The sequence below is a fragment of the Sardina pilchardus genome, chromosome 9 (genome assembly GCF_963854185.1).
Source record: "Sardina pilchardus chromosome 9, fSarPil1.1, whole genome shotgun sequence".
NCBI classification, from domain to species: Eukaryota; Metazoa; Chordata; class Actinopteri; order Clupeiformes; family Clupeidae; genus Sardina; species Sardina pilchardus.
Window position 1 is genome coordinate 10,163,538 of NC_085002.1, and position 13,765 is coordinate 10,177,302.

A 13,765-nucleotide genomic window follows, 5' to 3' on the forward strand; every position below is an offset into this window, starting at 1 on the left:
CAGCGACGGGGAGGGAGAGGAGGAGGAGGAGGAGGATGGGAGAACAGGTGGAGGAGAGGAAGAGTTGGAATGAAGAGGAGAAGCGCTGTACCCTGCAAAGAAGAAAACAAAATACCACAATAAACAGTGTTATTTAAGCATTGTGTTTACACTAGCTTTTATTAGTATCCTTGGGTGATGAAATAGTACAGTGGCCAATGGCCATGCTGCTACAATAGGTGCTAGTAGACTGGGTGGGTTTTGGGTTTAGGATCGCCTGTAGTACAATTTAGAGATCTCTTATAATAGAAGCAAATTGTATTGAAACCCTAAATACATCTCTTTGGTAATGTGACAACACTGCACACAAAGCTAAGTGCTTGCTGGCTTCAGTGATAAACACATATCATCCCGGTCGGACAGCTGCTGCTGACTCTGGGAAAGATGCGGAACCCTCTGGCACCGGCCCGGCTGGATCTGGGCCAGAGCCGGTCCAGTTGCGCGTCTCAGCCCACTGCCATCTGGTCCGGCTCTCTGCACGGAGCGGTTCCGCGGCCTGATAGCACTTCTGCAGTCATTATTAATGGCGGTCCTCTCAGAGGCTGATTTGTGTTGTTGATGGCTGCGGGCTGCTGGGCTGCAGCAGGGCTGAGGGGTTGGCCTGTGAGGGCGGTGGAGGTGGCGGTGGCGGTGGCGGTGGAGGTGCTGGACTGGGCGTGTTTGGTTGGCTGGGCTCCAGCTCTTTGCCTGCTCAGCACAGCGCACAGACCGCTGGAGCAGGACCGATGGCTATAGCTACACTCTGCTGAGCATACACCACCTCAAAACCTACACACATACGCACACATACTCTTTCTCTTTCTCACGCAATCTCTCTCTCTCCCTCTCTATCTCTTTCTCTCTCTCTCAACCACCCACACTCACACTCACACTTACACTCACACTCACACTCACACTCACACTCACACTCACACTCACACACAAACACAAACACAAACACAAACACAAACACAAACACAAACACAAACACACGAGAGTGGACCTAATAGAAAGCTTCCACCACTACTGCAGTCAAAACAGAATAGCTAGACTACTGCAGTGGATATGAAAAGAAAGAAAGTAAGTCTAGAAAGTTGAAAATCTATTCCAGTATCGAGACTTTAACTCATGGAACAGTCTAAGAGTCTAATTTCTCAGTGTGAACATACAACAATCTTACAGCAAAGAGTCAGCAAGTAGCAAAAGAAACCCATTATCAAACTCACATTATTTCTGTGCCAGTCCATTGATTAAAGCAATGGCAGCACACTGTTCAGCATTGTCATGCTAGTCACAATAGACCCCCTGCTGTGGACTCTCTTTAACCTGTCACAAGATGTTAGATGTTAATGAGTCCGGTTCTGTTGGCGCCACGGTGCCGGACTTGGGCACAGCTCCACGTCGGAGCGGGGCACATTCCTGGCCTGATCTGTTGATGCTTTGCTATGTGCCCAGTGCTTGACCCGGCCCCCGGCACCGCGACCACCTGCCCCTGCCATCTGTATCCCCAGACGGGCCCGTCTGGCACCGTCACCCACCAGCGCTAAACGGCGCTGCAGACCGGCCCTCCGGCGAGGGGGAAAAAAGAACAGCAGTGGTCTCCATACACACACTGTGAATGGTCTTAGATTTCATGAGGGCCGTTCTGGCGGTCCAGTATGGCTGAAATAGTGTGCATTAATGAACATGGGGGCATACAGTTATATTGTATATGTTTTGTGGCCCACATTATGGGTCTGATATATTTTGGGGCCTATACTTTCTCCACTTCAGTGTTATAACCATAGACATATGCGGTTATATAACCCATACAATGTTCATGGCTTGAATCCATGGCTTGGAACAATATACAATATCTAAGCTGAAGGTCGGCATTTCAACATCCTGGTCCTTTTTTTCGTGTTCACTCTCATTTCAACTCCATATACTGCAGCATACAGTCTAAAGAACCAAACAAAGCTCTTTTATTATTCCACATATCCACTGCAGTCTAGGTGGAGTCTCCTGCCGCATCTGGGCATTATTGCATGGACACATGCAGCCCTGTGTTATTGTGAAGTGCGCGCACGCACACACACACACACACACACACACAGTGTTGATTTAGGTTAGATTACACAAGGGCTGAGCATCGCGGCTGGAATTGATGAAGTGACCCGAGGCTGTCAGACGGCGCCTGATGAACAGGGTGAGGCTAATCACCGTCTCCAGGGAAACACCCCTGAGAAACGCACAGAAAGGGCAGGATGCAGGGCACAGCATCCACATCAACAACACAACCAACCAGCCAACACACACACACACACACACACACACACACAGAAAGCTGCAGAAAAGGGCAGCACACAGGCACAGCATCCACACACCAACACAACAAACACACACACACACACAGAGACCCACAGTAAGGGCAGGACACATATCAACACAGAAACAACAACAACAACAACAACAACAACAACAACAACAACAACAACAACAACAACAACAACAACAACACACAAGCCCTGGGTAGGTGCAGGATTTTATCACCCATCCATCACCAAATAAACTGTTTCCAAATGTTGCATTTCTTTTCACTGAATGGACAGAAAAGTCCTTTAGTTTTCTCTTTTTATTGCATCGTCTATTTTTCGCCTTAAGAACAGAGAAAAAGCTTAGACTCTGAAAGTCTTGAGTGTGCCAATGCTTTCAGACAAGCTTCTAAATCCAATTATCAGCAGCGAGCATCCACTGCAGGGATAATTAAAGCCTGGGGAAAATTCCACCCCTACATTTCAAACTGATTTGGATCCATGGTGCACAGCGGAATAGGAAAACAAACCTGCTACGCCAATATCAGATTTATCCAGGAGAACATACATCATGCCTGCCCCATTTTCAATGCAATAATCAAGCATGTGTCTTGAGATGTGACTGTAATGGCTTTTTGGGGATGGAAAGAGTTTTTCTTGGTTGTGCTGATATGTCTGAGAGAAGTCAACAAACATCAACAGTTTTGGTTTGGATGATGAAAGACATCAATACGCCCTTCTTGGCATTAGCTGAGACTGCTGGTAAATCCAGTCACAGCAAAGGTGTCAAAGGCAGGCTAAGAGGAGGTGAGTGCAGAGGCAAACGGGAGACTATAATCTCTCCAGAAAATCTGTTTCTGACACAAGAACCCTACAACAGCATAGAGTCCAATCCTGTCATAATTTGAGTTTGTTTACAACATTACCTGACACACGACACTCCACACACAGGTCTCAGTAATCAATCCTCTCAGCAATATCCATCTCTGCTTCTCTCTCCCTCTCCTTCTTTCTCTATCACATACACACTCCATTCAAAACTACCGCACACCTACTGTCTTTCTTGGTGTGACAGAATGTGCAGTAAAAAATGACATTCACATTCTTCCCACTGCCAGTGCACAAATGTTATCTGACCTTTGTTTGACTGCATACATTATAGCTCTTGATGGAACTTCAATAATTAGTGCCTTTTCCCTTTTCATTGCTGTGTAGATAAGTGGCTCAATTATTTTAGGGGACATCCGCATTCATAACCTGGGGTGAGTTTCTTATCCACGATCAGCAGACTTTAGAAAAACTGCACGAAAACAAATGTGCCCGAATCCTTCTAAAAGCTTGCAGAGTCATGGCCCTCGATAGACATCTGTGATTGGATTTGATTTGTAAAATGCCACAGAAACGGACAAAGCCAAGAAGAGATCTGTGTTGTAAGGGGGTGCCGGGGGCCGAGGTGAATACAGACGGTGGCTAATGAGCACAGAGAGCCTCTTCAATCACTCCTTTTCGGTCAGTAATTGGTGCTTTGCCCCTTCAATCACTGCATCTCTGTCTCTAATTGGTGCTTTGACATTCAGGCAGCACTCTTGGGGAGAAATCTGTCATACCAATGATGGCACGGTGCCTGGGTCTCATGAACTCAGGAATCGTCAGCCTGGGTGACTCAGCCTTTCACTGGAGGTATTTCTATAAGAATAGGGGCTGAAATAGACTGCCTAGAACATGTCACTGTGTGTGTGTTTATGTGTGTGTGTGTGTGTGTGTGTGTGTGTGTGTGTGTGTGTGTGTGTGTGTGTGTGTTAAAATGCTTTTGAGTGACACCCAGTGCTACATTAACAAACAAAGTAACATTAAAAAGTAAAAAAGAACAGTTACAGTAAGAAAGTAAACAAAGTAAATAAACCGAGTAAATAATAAACGTTGAGACGCCCACCTATGAGCGACTCTGAGTCCAGGCCGGTGGAGTTGTCCCAGAGATGCACAGACGTCTGGGAGGGCTTGTTCTCCTCGCTGTCCTCGCTGTAGAAGCCCGACTCCTGAGAGCTCTCCAGGAAGCCGGGGACGTGCTTGGGGTCACGCTCGGGGTCACGCTCGGGGTCAGGGTCTGCTGGCAGGAGCTCAACCTGGTCGTCAGGGGTGAGGGCGGCAGCCGAGGATGAGGAGGAGGAGGAGGAGGAGGAGGAGGAAGGGGGGTGGTAGGGGTGGACGGGGGGCTGGTGGTCGGGGAAGCGACGGAGACTGGAAGGCTCCCTCAAACTCCCAGCCCGTGCCAGAAGCAGGAACATGGAGCCTGAGAGACAGAGAGAGAGAAAGAGTGAGAGAGAGTGTGTGTGTGAGAGAGAGAGATAAGAGAGAAAGAGAGAAGAGAGGAACAAAGGCAAGGAGAGAGAGATAAAAGACAGGTGAGAAAGAGGACATGACAGGGAAGGGGAACAGAGAGGTCACTGACTGCAGTAAAGCATTGTGGGAGCAGGAAAAATCACCTGCATGGGAGCATTGCAGGCAGTGATGAGGTGGGCAGAAATGTAACATTCAAAAGAAACATAACGCCTTAGGTTTAAAGAATTAAAACTCATGTTTTCTGGCCATCATAACTAGCATTCATGTACTTTCACTCTACAATCATCCTTTTCCATAGCATCATACAAATGTTCACATGCTAATATGCAATAATAGCATAGCTGTCTCACTGTACTACACTTGATGTGCATCACACGTAGAGAGACCAAATACATCAGAATTATGCTGGAGAAACATGGGCAGGTTGTCCATTCCCAGTGGGAGTGTTCCGTCTCAGTCGGGGGACTGCAGGAAGTAAGACTTAGACAGATGGGTGTAGGATAAGCACTTCCTGCCAAGCGAGGAGCCTAACCTGCTCAAAGACGTCTGACCCCCCCTCAAACCCCCTGCTTTGTCTTAGCCACAGATGGTTGAATAAAACCAGATTAAATCTCCCCCGCCTAAACCCCCCCCCATACACTAGGGGGTCCGCCCGGTATAATCTCCAGTCACCACACACACACTCACACGCAGATGTGTCTGCATGAGAGTATTTCTTTCCAAATCAAGACAGATGACTATACATATCATGTTATTTTGAGATATCTTCCTTACTCTCTCTCTCTGGCCAGACATATGGAGAGATGGAGAGACGCCTCTCTCTCCAGACAGACACACAGACGGCTCTGGCCGGGGCTGGTTTCTGTTGAGTCACCGGACTGCCTCCTGCAGCCAAAGACGATGCTAGCCAGACCCGCGGCAGCCGGCTCACCGTCAAACTGTCTTCAGCTAAAACCCAATCACTCTCCCTACTGGGGGATCCCCTGGAGCGCAAGGGGAGGAGGAGGAGGGGGTACACAGTTTGTGCCTCCTGGTCCCTTATGGGATGGGGACTGTTGGAGTAGAAGGGGACCATGGCTGATGTTACACAACTAACTAGCGACTGATAAAATGTCCAGACAGTGCTGTTCAAAATAATCACAATTTTGCACAACTAACTTCAGCTTCAATGAATCATTCTGTCTTCTGGAGAGGACCCTGGGGATCAGTTTGTGTTCAGGGTGGCTTCATGAGTCATAAACGTGGTCAGAACATTATTTGTTGCCTGACTGTCAATGCAGAGCAAACCATTAATAACACAATACAAGCTTCTTTTTGCTTCTTTGCTGGCCCTGTTACCCATACAGATCTAAAGGGTTGCGTAGTGTGTCATCATCAGACGGAGGGATTAGAAGATCTACGGAGTGATCCCTTTCATGATGTAGTGATGTCCCGCATTAATGCTAAACCGCACGGATGAATCTCCGAGTCCCGTTCATTCCAGAGATCACGGTGACCTGCCGGGTGAGAGAAACGCATCCACGCCCATCTTCCTCTTCAGCATCCTCATCATCATCATCAGTCACAGTACATGCAGTGCACAGCTCTGGAAGACGCTTTCATTCAAGGCTACATAGAAATGAGGCACCATATGAGCTAATAGCCGATCAACGAGGAGATAGCAAGTGACAGTTGCTTTGAAACCACGTTTTTACTGCACAGAAGTGCCTGACATCTGAGGAGGTTGAAGGGAGCGCAGGAGAGTCAGTCAGAGATGAATGAAAGAGCTTAGAAGGAGAAGAAATCTTGATATTATAAATCCACCTATGTGGGAAGACCCTCTACAGAAAAATGATCTCACTCTAATACCTCCCTCCTGAAGTCATGTGTTTTAATAACATTGAAAAGAGGGCATACGCACTGAATGGAACCCAGGGGAAATTTGAAGCAGTATGGCATCTTTCATAAAGTTGAACAGTTGAAACTGCCCTTTAGCTCTGGAGAACAGGTATTATTTATCTGGCTAATTACTCTATGGACACCTACTGTACGTCTGTTGTTTGCTTGCTTGTTTTAACCCCTTCAGACCCGCATTTTTTCTGTTGGGCCAAAAAAATAATATTCAGCTGATTCTTACTCCTATCCAATGTAGAAATAAATGTGAAAAAAAAAAAATTTGAAAAATTATTTCTTTCTAAGAGTTTTTTAATGTCCATTACAGTGGACATCTCGACTAAACGGGTGTAAAATGACGTGAGAACTTAGGGAAAAAACACTATGTTTTTAACATAGTAGTCTTGACACAAATACTCCCACATGACTTATGCATTTAGAACTGAATGTTTTCATGTGTCTAAATGTTTTTAGATGTCTGAGAGCAGGTCAAAACATGCACATTAAGTAAAATAATGTATGATTGTGTTTAAACTCTTATGCATATGCCCCATTTTTTGCCCGGCATTGCACATCATCTACTTAGGAGGGCATTGCTCCTACATACTTTGGCCCATCAAATGACCTCTTTGGAAAGCTGAGACCCTGTAGTTTCTTAGGAAACAATCAGGATAGCTGTGTGATCAAGTATGTGTGTTTCTGTGTGTGTGTGTGTGTGTGTGTGTGTGTGTGTGTGTGTGTGTGTGTGTGTGCCTGTGTGCCTGTGTGTGTGTGTGTGTGTGTGTTTATGTGTGGTTCTGTATCTGTGTGTGTGTGTGTGTGTGTGTGTGTGTGTGTGTGTGTGTGCCTACATGTGTGTGCATGTATCTATATATGTGTGTGTGTGTATGCGTGTGTGTGTAATGTACAGTCGCTACATGCACACTACATGGTCCCCCGTGAACCAAATTGCACCAAACTTGGCATACATTCAGAGGGTCTCATAATGATCCTACACTTTAAATTTCATGCTTTTTGGAACCTGTCAACCAAAGATACCTGCGATTACAATGCCTCGCTTTACTTTCTCAATTTTGTCTAGGTGGCGCTATACATGAAATTAGTTGTTATGGGATGGGTTGACATGGCCCCTAGGCCCTATGGTTTTGGAGATATTCACAGAAAACTGTGTCTGGCCATATACAGGCCAGTTGGTGTACAGTCACTAAATGTACACATAAATTCATTTATTATATGGCCCCCCATGAACGGAGTTCCATGAACCTTGGCATGCATTCAGATTCAACATCTCAATTTTGCTTCATCATTTTTAATTAGGTTGCCCTATACATGAAATGAGTGGTTATGGGATGGTTTGACATGACCTCTTAAGACCAAAATGTAAAAAAATATGGTCCCCCTACATCCTACGGGGCTCAAGATATTCGCAGAAAACCATGTCCGCCCTACCCTCCTTTTGGGGGGTCCAGTCCGGCAGGGGGGCCACGCATCAAAACAAAAAAATATGGTTCCATGCTATCCTTGTGGGACTACATGCCCACCAAGTTTAGTGCACCCTGGTCTTTCAGTGTCCCAGGAATCCTTGACAGAAAATTACCCATACGAATACAACTAGGTAACTAGGTGTTGGCTAACATCTCCGAGTACCTGATGGCCATTGCAATGGACATTCAACTTTAAAAAAATCCTGTACTACACTGTTATGAAATATTTTCAAATTTACTTCATATATCATCACTTTACATGGTTAAAAGTATAATGAGTCCAAAATTATTAGGCTAGCATACACATAAATTCATAATTATGAGGGTTAAAACACGCTTACCCCTCCTCCTGTCAAGCTTCAGTGCCATGCTTGTCTTATCTGATGTCTGAAGTGCTCTCAGATCAAGTTACAGGTCAAAACTGCATTCTGATTGGATCATCAGTATCCAATCAGTAACACATAATTTTTAAAATGGTGAAATGACAGATTTTTATTGGTTTAGACCCAATTAAACATCATGTCCATTACAATGGACGTGGGGTCCGAAGGGGTTAATGTGGTAGTGTTCCTTCTTTTCCATTTCATTTGTTATGGTCTGTCTTTGTGCATTGTGTGAAACCTTATTTAAAAAACACCCTCTACCCTTACCAGTTCTTCCTTTGCCTTATCAACCCTCTATGTAGGCCTACAGTAAACAACAGATTGCATGCTTGTCCAGGACAGATGACAGAGGTTGACAGTGCATCCTTGAGTGTGATTCTAAAAATAGCCTGAGAATGGCAGTGCTGTCATGTGTTGACATGAGGACACCCCTCAGCATCTCTGATCTGCATGAGTGAGCCCTTCCCGCCAGCATGACCTGCTTTACCGGGGCAGCCCAACCCTCCCATCAGGCGTGGCTGGGAAAAGGCGCTGACAGACCCTGCTATGCTCTGCACTGCTCTGCTCCACTCTCCTCCATCAAGGGCAAACCAACTCCAGACGGACAGCCTGTGTGACGAGACACACTACTGACACACTAACCAAGCTGACTGTCTGCCTGTGATTAGGCTGGAGAGGACGGGGATCTGACTGGATCAGATCAACCACCAAGCTCCATCCAAGCAGAAGCTTCTCAGGGCTGTTCTCCACCGATCTCACCAATCTCACAAGGTTCTGAGTAGGGTGTGGGGGATGGGGGATGGTAGCAAGTCCTCGGCCCACTAGATCTCCCACCAGATCCATTAACTTGGTGGTTTTCAGTCCTGTTCCTAATGAGTGTGTCTCTCCATCATTCCCTATTCTGCGTACCTCTGCAGGAGCAGGGATACATTGTACACAAGATGAAATGTAGGGATTGGCGTGCTGGAACAGGACTTCAAGGCCCTTGTCTCATGAGCAGGACTGGGAGCATGATCAGGGTTTTTACACTAAAGAAGAATTCCGGCGATTTTTCACCGAGCACTGTCAGTAGGGAAAAAAAGAAAACAATCGGCTCAGCCTCGAGTTGCTGCAGCCAACAACGAGAGCTGCAAGATAGCTACAGTGTTCAGCTGGCAGGTTCAGAAGTCCCCATATTCATGCCCTCAGAGTGTAACACTGGCCAGACCACAGGCAAATGCATGCCAGATCAGGGCCGGATCTATTCCAGAACCGGCTGCTGCATTGACTAGAGAAAAGAGAGGTGGTTATTTGCTGGGTTCTCTCTAGGGTCTCTCATCTGGCTTCAGAACTGCTGGGAATGATGGACTTGGTTTTGCACAGCATTTCATCATTCATGCTGTAACGTACGAATTCAGCACACAGAGAATAAGCCTATGCACAATTTCCTTAGGCACGACATCTAGTGTAAACAACATTTTATACACCTTTACAATGAATACCCATTCTACACCATGACAACATTTTAACGGAGTAAATATAATGACAAGACCGTTTAGTGAGTAGAACTAAATGCACTCATTTTCTCTGTCAAGGATGATACAGCGAAACAGAATGGGAGCTAATAGAGAACAGGCATCCACACTATCCTCTAAAATAATCCATCCCTCTGCACAGACTCAGGTTCCTTATCATCAGAGACACAGCTCTCGACAGCTGCTCCACCTGCTTGCATAAGAGAACTCGGAGCCAGAGCCAGACAAGATGTCTCCCTCAGTGAGCTTTAATCTGAGCAGACAGACCAATTCATTTCCTTTGCGAGGAAGGGAACCGCCTCTTAATAATAAACTCATCCAATCGGATGATTAATTAACAGACAAGACGATTCTGTCGATGTAGACAGGATACCTCTGTCAACTGTACAAACATAAACAAAGGTAAACAAGGTAAACAAGACATATTGCATATTTCAAACAGTCATTTATCCAAAGGTGGGTCATTTTTCTCTATGAATGATTCCTATTAAACTGTTTAAAAAGTCAACAACAAATCAGTCTAAACAAACAGGTGGTGCTTCGCATCACTGCAACACTATTACTGCACCCACATACACACGCAGCTCTCATATTGATCCAATGCACTTTCCCCCCTCTGTTTTTCTCTCTCTCTCTCCATCTTTCCCTACCTCTCTGTCACAGCCTGTTTAAAATTGATCTGTGTACAGCTGGGAGCGGACCCTGGACAGCTCTGACTGGGGGCCGGCTGATGAATGGACATTCTGCCTGAGCTGAATAAAGCTGTGCCCTGCTGCAGGGCCGCAAACCAAAGAGAGGCCAAGCCAAAACAAGCCAAGGCTACTCCGGCCTAGCCAAGACAAGTTTATACAAATACAAGGGCAATACTGATTCAAAGTGCTTTACAAATAACTTGTCTAGCACCAGACCAATTTCCAATTGAGATTAAATAAGCTCTAAGCCATGTCTGGTTACAAATGAGCTGGTAAAAGAACAGAGAAAAGTAAGAGATGCAGCTGAAGTGCTAGAGAGACCGAAGACAGCTGATAAAAGAGTAAAAAGACGTTCCATCAACTGCAGGCTGAGGAGTGGTGGGCTTTGGCCTGGTCAGAGACGAGTGCTCTGGGCTACCTGCTGGTCCTGCAGCACAGGCTCTGGCTCAGGGAGACTCCGAGATGGGAGATTTACAGTGCCTGGCTGGCAGCACTGCACTGGTTTGCCGTAGAGGCAGTGGCACACACATGTGTAAATCACATCGTGTGTGTGTGTGTGTGTGTGTATGGCATCGCTATACATTAACTAGGCTGGTGGAATAAACACTGCTGGAAGATGGCGTGCAAATCCCTGCATGGGAAATGCCAAAGGGAGTCTAAGTTAGCCAAGCCCAAAATGAGATAAGGGTCAACAATACAGCACCTTAACACGATTTCCTTTCCTTTTTGTGCATATGCTGCATGATGGTGTGCAAAATGGTTTGCTTATGGAGGGGAAATGATCCGTCCCCCTCTAGTAAGCTGGCTCCATCCCAAGAAGGATGAGAGAATCCGAAACCAAAAGTGCCAGCTCTGAATCCTCATCTCCATATCAAATCTCACAGGCTAAACCCAGCATGCAACTCTGGCTCATACACACACTATGGCAAACCGTTTGTACAATGTGTACCCCGAGACTGCATGATAAGATGACTCTCAACAGTTTAAAAAATAGTTAGTGTGACGTTGCTGTTGTCCAATATCACACAATGAAGATTGATTACTGAACAAGTTGACAGTATGGGCTCTCATCCCACGGCAGTCAGTCCCCTTGGTAGACCGACTGAGTTTCTGAATCGGATGGACGCCAGGGGCCTGCGATGCGCTCTGGTGGGGGTCTGGGCTAAAAGCCACCGAAGAAGCAGCAGTGAGGTGTGCAGCATCTCGTTGAACTGGCTCTGCGCAACTGCAGATGTAGGTCAGCAGAAAACAACACAATGGACCGACAGGCAGCAGCTGACACCGAACCGAGCCGAGCCAGAACTCATTCGTTCTAGATCATTTTGAAACTCACGTGGCCATTTGTCACATTTTTCACCTCTCGAGGGGGCAGAACAGATGTGTCCAATAAGGCTAGGGCGCGCCTGGGATGGATGAGTGTCGCTGCAAGTTCAAAGTGCTTTATGAATATCACGCTTTGAGAAATGCAATAGGCCTAAATAAAGAATAGGAGTCACAAACAGAAAGGAAAATGTATGATGAGGTGCAGTTTTTTCGTGATCTCTTTCTCTGGCGAACACAGTCTAAAGTTTTTCACATAGGCTTGAAAACAAATTTGAATATCGCCTAATCAAAAGAGTTTTGATCACAAGACATAGCTTCAGGACCTGTCTGTCTAAACAAAACAGAAAAACCCACACAGGCTATTACAGAGACACAACATTAAGGCTACACAAAAACACGCTGATCTGCCACTCATGCTGTGCGTAATTCATTGACACGCCAAACATATTCATACCCTGTAGATATGCCACCGGTCAATACAGAATACTGATCCATTTCAACGCATGACTGCACATCTTGCCGAACTGCGTGCAAACAACACTGTAGTTATGGTTTGGTGTCTCGCTGAATGAGTCCTTCATAACGGATTCACCTCATTTACATGATATGCAGGCTAGCCTACATTGCCAATATCAGACACACTCTCAAGATCAAAGAAAAATAAATAAACATTGAATTATCCACTCTCGGTTGGTAGTCTCTCCGACTCATCCTACAGACGCGCAGTAACGAAAAGGCTAGGCATCGTTTGAGAATCCAGCACCAACAAAATATCAGCATGACATGAACAGAGAATTGCAATTATCAAGATATCAGTTCGCCTACTTACCGATCAAGAGCTTGTAGATGGAGTAAACAGCAGACATGCTTGCAGATGATTGTATTTTGAAAATCAGTCACACATAAATTAATGACAAAATCGGGCAAATTTGAGGCGTCCGTTACTGTCGGCTATTGAAACAGTGTGTGATGCCCCGGAGAAACTCATATCTGGCACGTTTACGACTGTGTGGGTTCCACCAGCTTACTGGACAAGTCGCAGCGCGTTGTGAATGGCGGTACTGGCAGAGTGCTAACGTTGTGCATCTCAACTGCGCCCTGAGTTGGTGACCTTATATCAAGGATGCCAGCCTGCCGGTGCCAAGCACTTCAATCTAAACTACACAAATGACTTCTCCCCTCGTGGATAAATCGAACAACCATACATAGATGCACGGAGAGTGGAGATTGAGCCTATTCTCTCAAAATCTAAATATGTGCGGTTTTGAGATTATACGGAATTGGGTAAAAGGGGAAGAAAACACCCCGTCATCAGTGTCCCTAAATTAAGTCGAAGGCTAGGCTACTCTAACGCGCCAAGGATGTGACAGCGTAGGTCTGGAGTACAATTCAATCCTTCCGCAGTGTCTGCAGGCAGACGGCACACTGCAACGCAGCAGAAAACGATTCAGGGTCCTAACTACAGCAAGTGCCGTGCGACAGAGTATCACAATGCCCGAGTCGCTGAGGCGAACCGAAAGACCAAAACATAAGATTAAAAATGTACTACTTTCACATAAAAAAAAAACGTTTAGCGAGGCTCAAATGATTGTAAAGGCTTCTTAATAAGCAACTGCGACTAGTTATGGATGCAACTAACCAATCGTGGTCAAATTTGAGGTCTTATCTTCTTGATCGCAGTCACATGCCATTATATCTAATCAGTTCTTTGCAAGGAATTTACTGGTAAGCTTATTATAGATGTGATCACAATGTCAAATGAACCCTGCCAATGACTAATTAAGTAATGTTTTGGGACCTCTCTTCAGTCCAAAAAAAGCGTTTAGCTTACAAAGGAAAAATTCA

At 45.8% G+C, this 13,765-nt stretch overlaps 1 protein-coding gene across 1 annotated transcript in view; it reads right to left on the reverse strand.

Annotated features, from left to right (window-relative positions):
- podxl2 (podocalyxin-like 2) overlaps positions 1-13,433 on the reverse strand; it is a 20,412-nt gene extending 6,979 nt beyond the window's left edge. Inside the window, exons 1-3 of the mRNA XM_062544942.1 lie at positions 12,750-13,433; positions 4,246-4,602; positions 1-92 (exon numbers count right to left, since the gene is read on the reverse strand). The exon at positions 1-92 is cut by the window's left edge and continues 768 nt beyond it. Coding sequence (XP_062400926.1) covers positions 1-92; positions 4,246-4,602; positions 12,750-12,786 — 486 coding nt within the window. The 5' untranslated portion in view covers positions 12,787-13,433. The remainder of the gene's footprint in view (positions 93-4,245; positions 4,603-12,749) is intronic.
- Between the last annotated feature and the right edge of the window lie 332 nt (positions 13,434-13,765).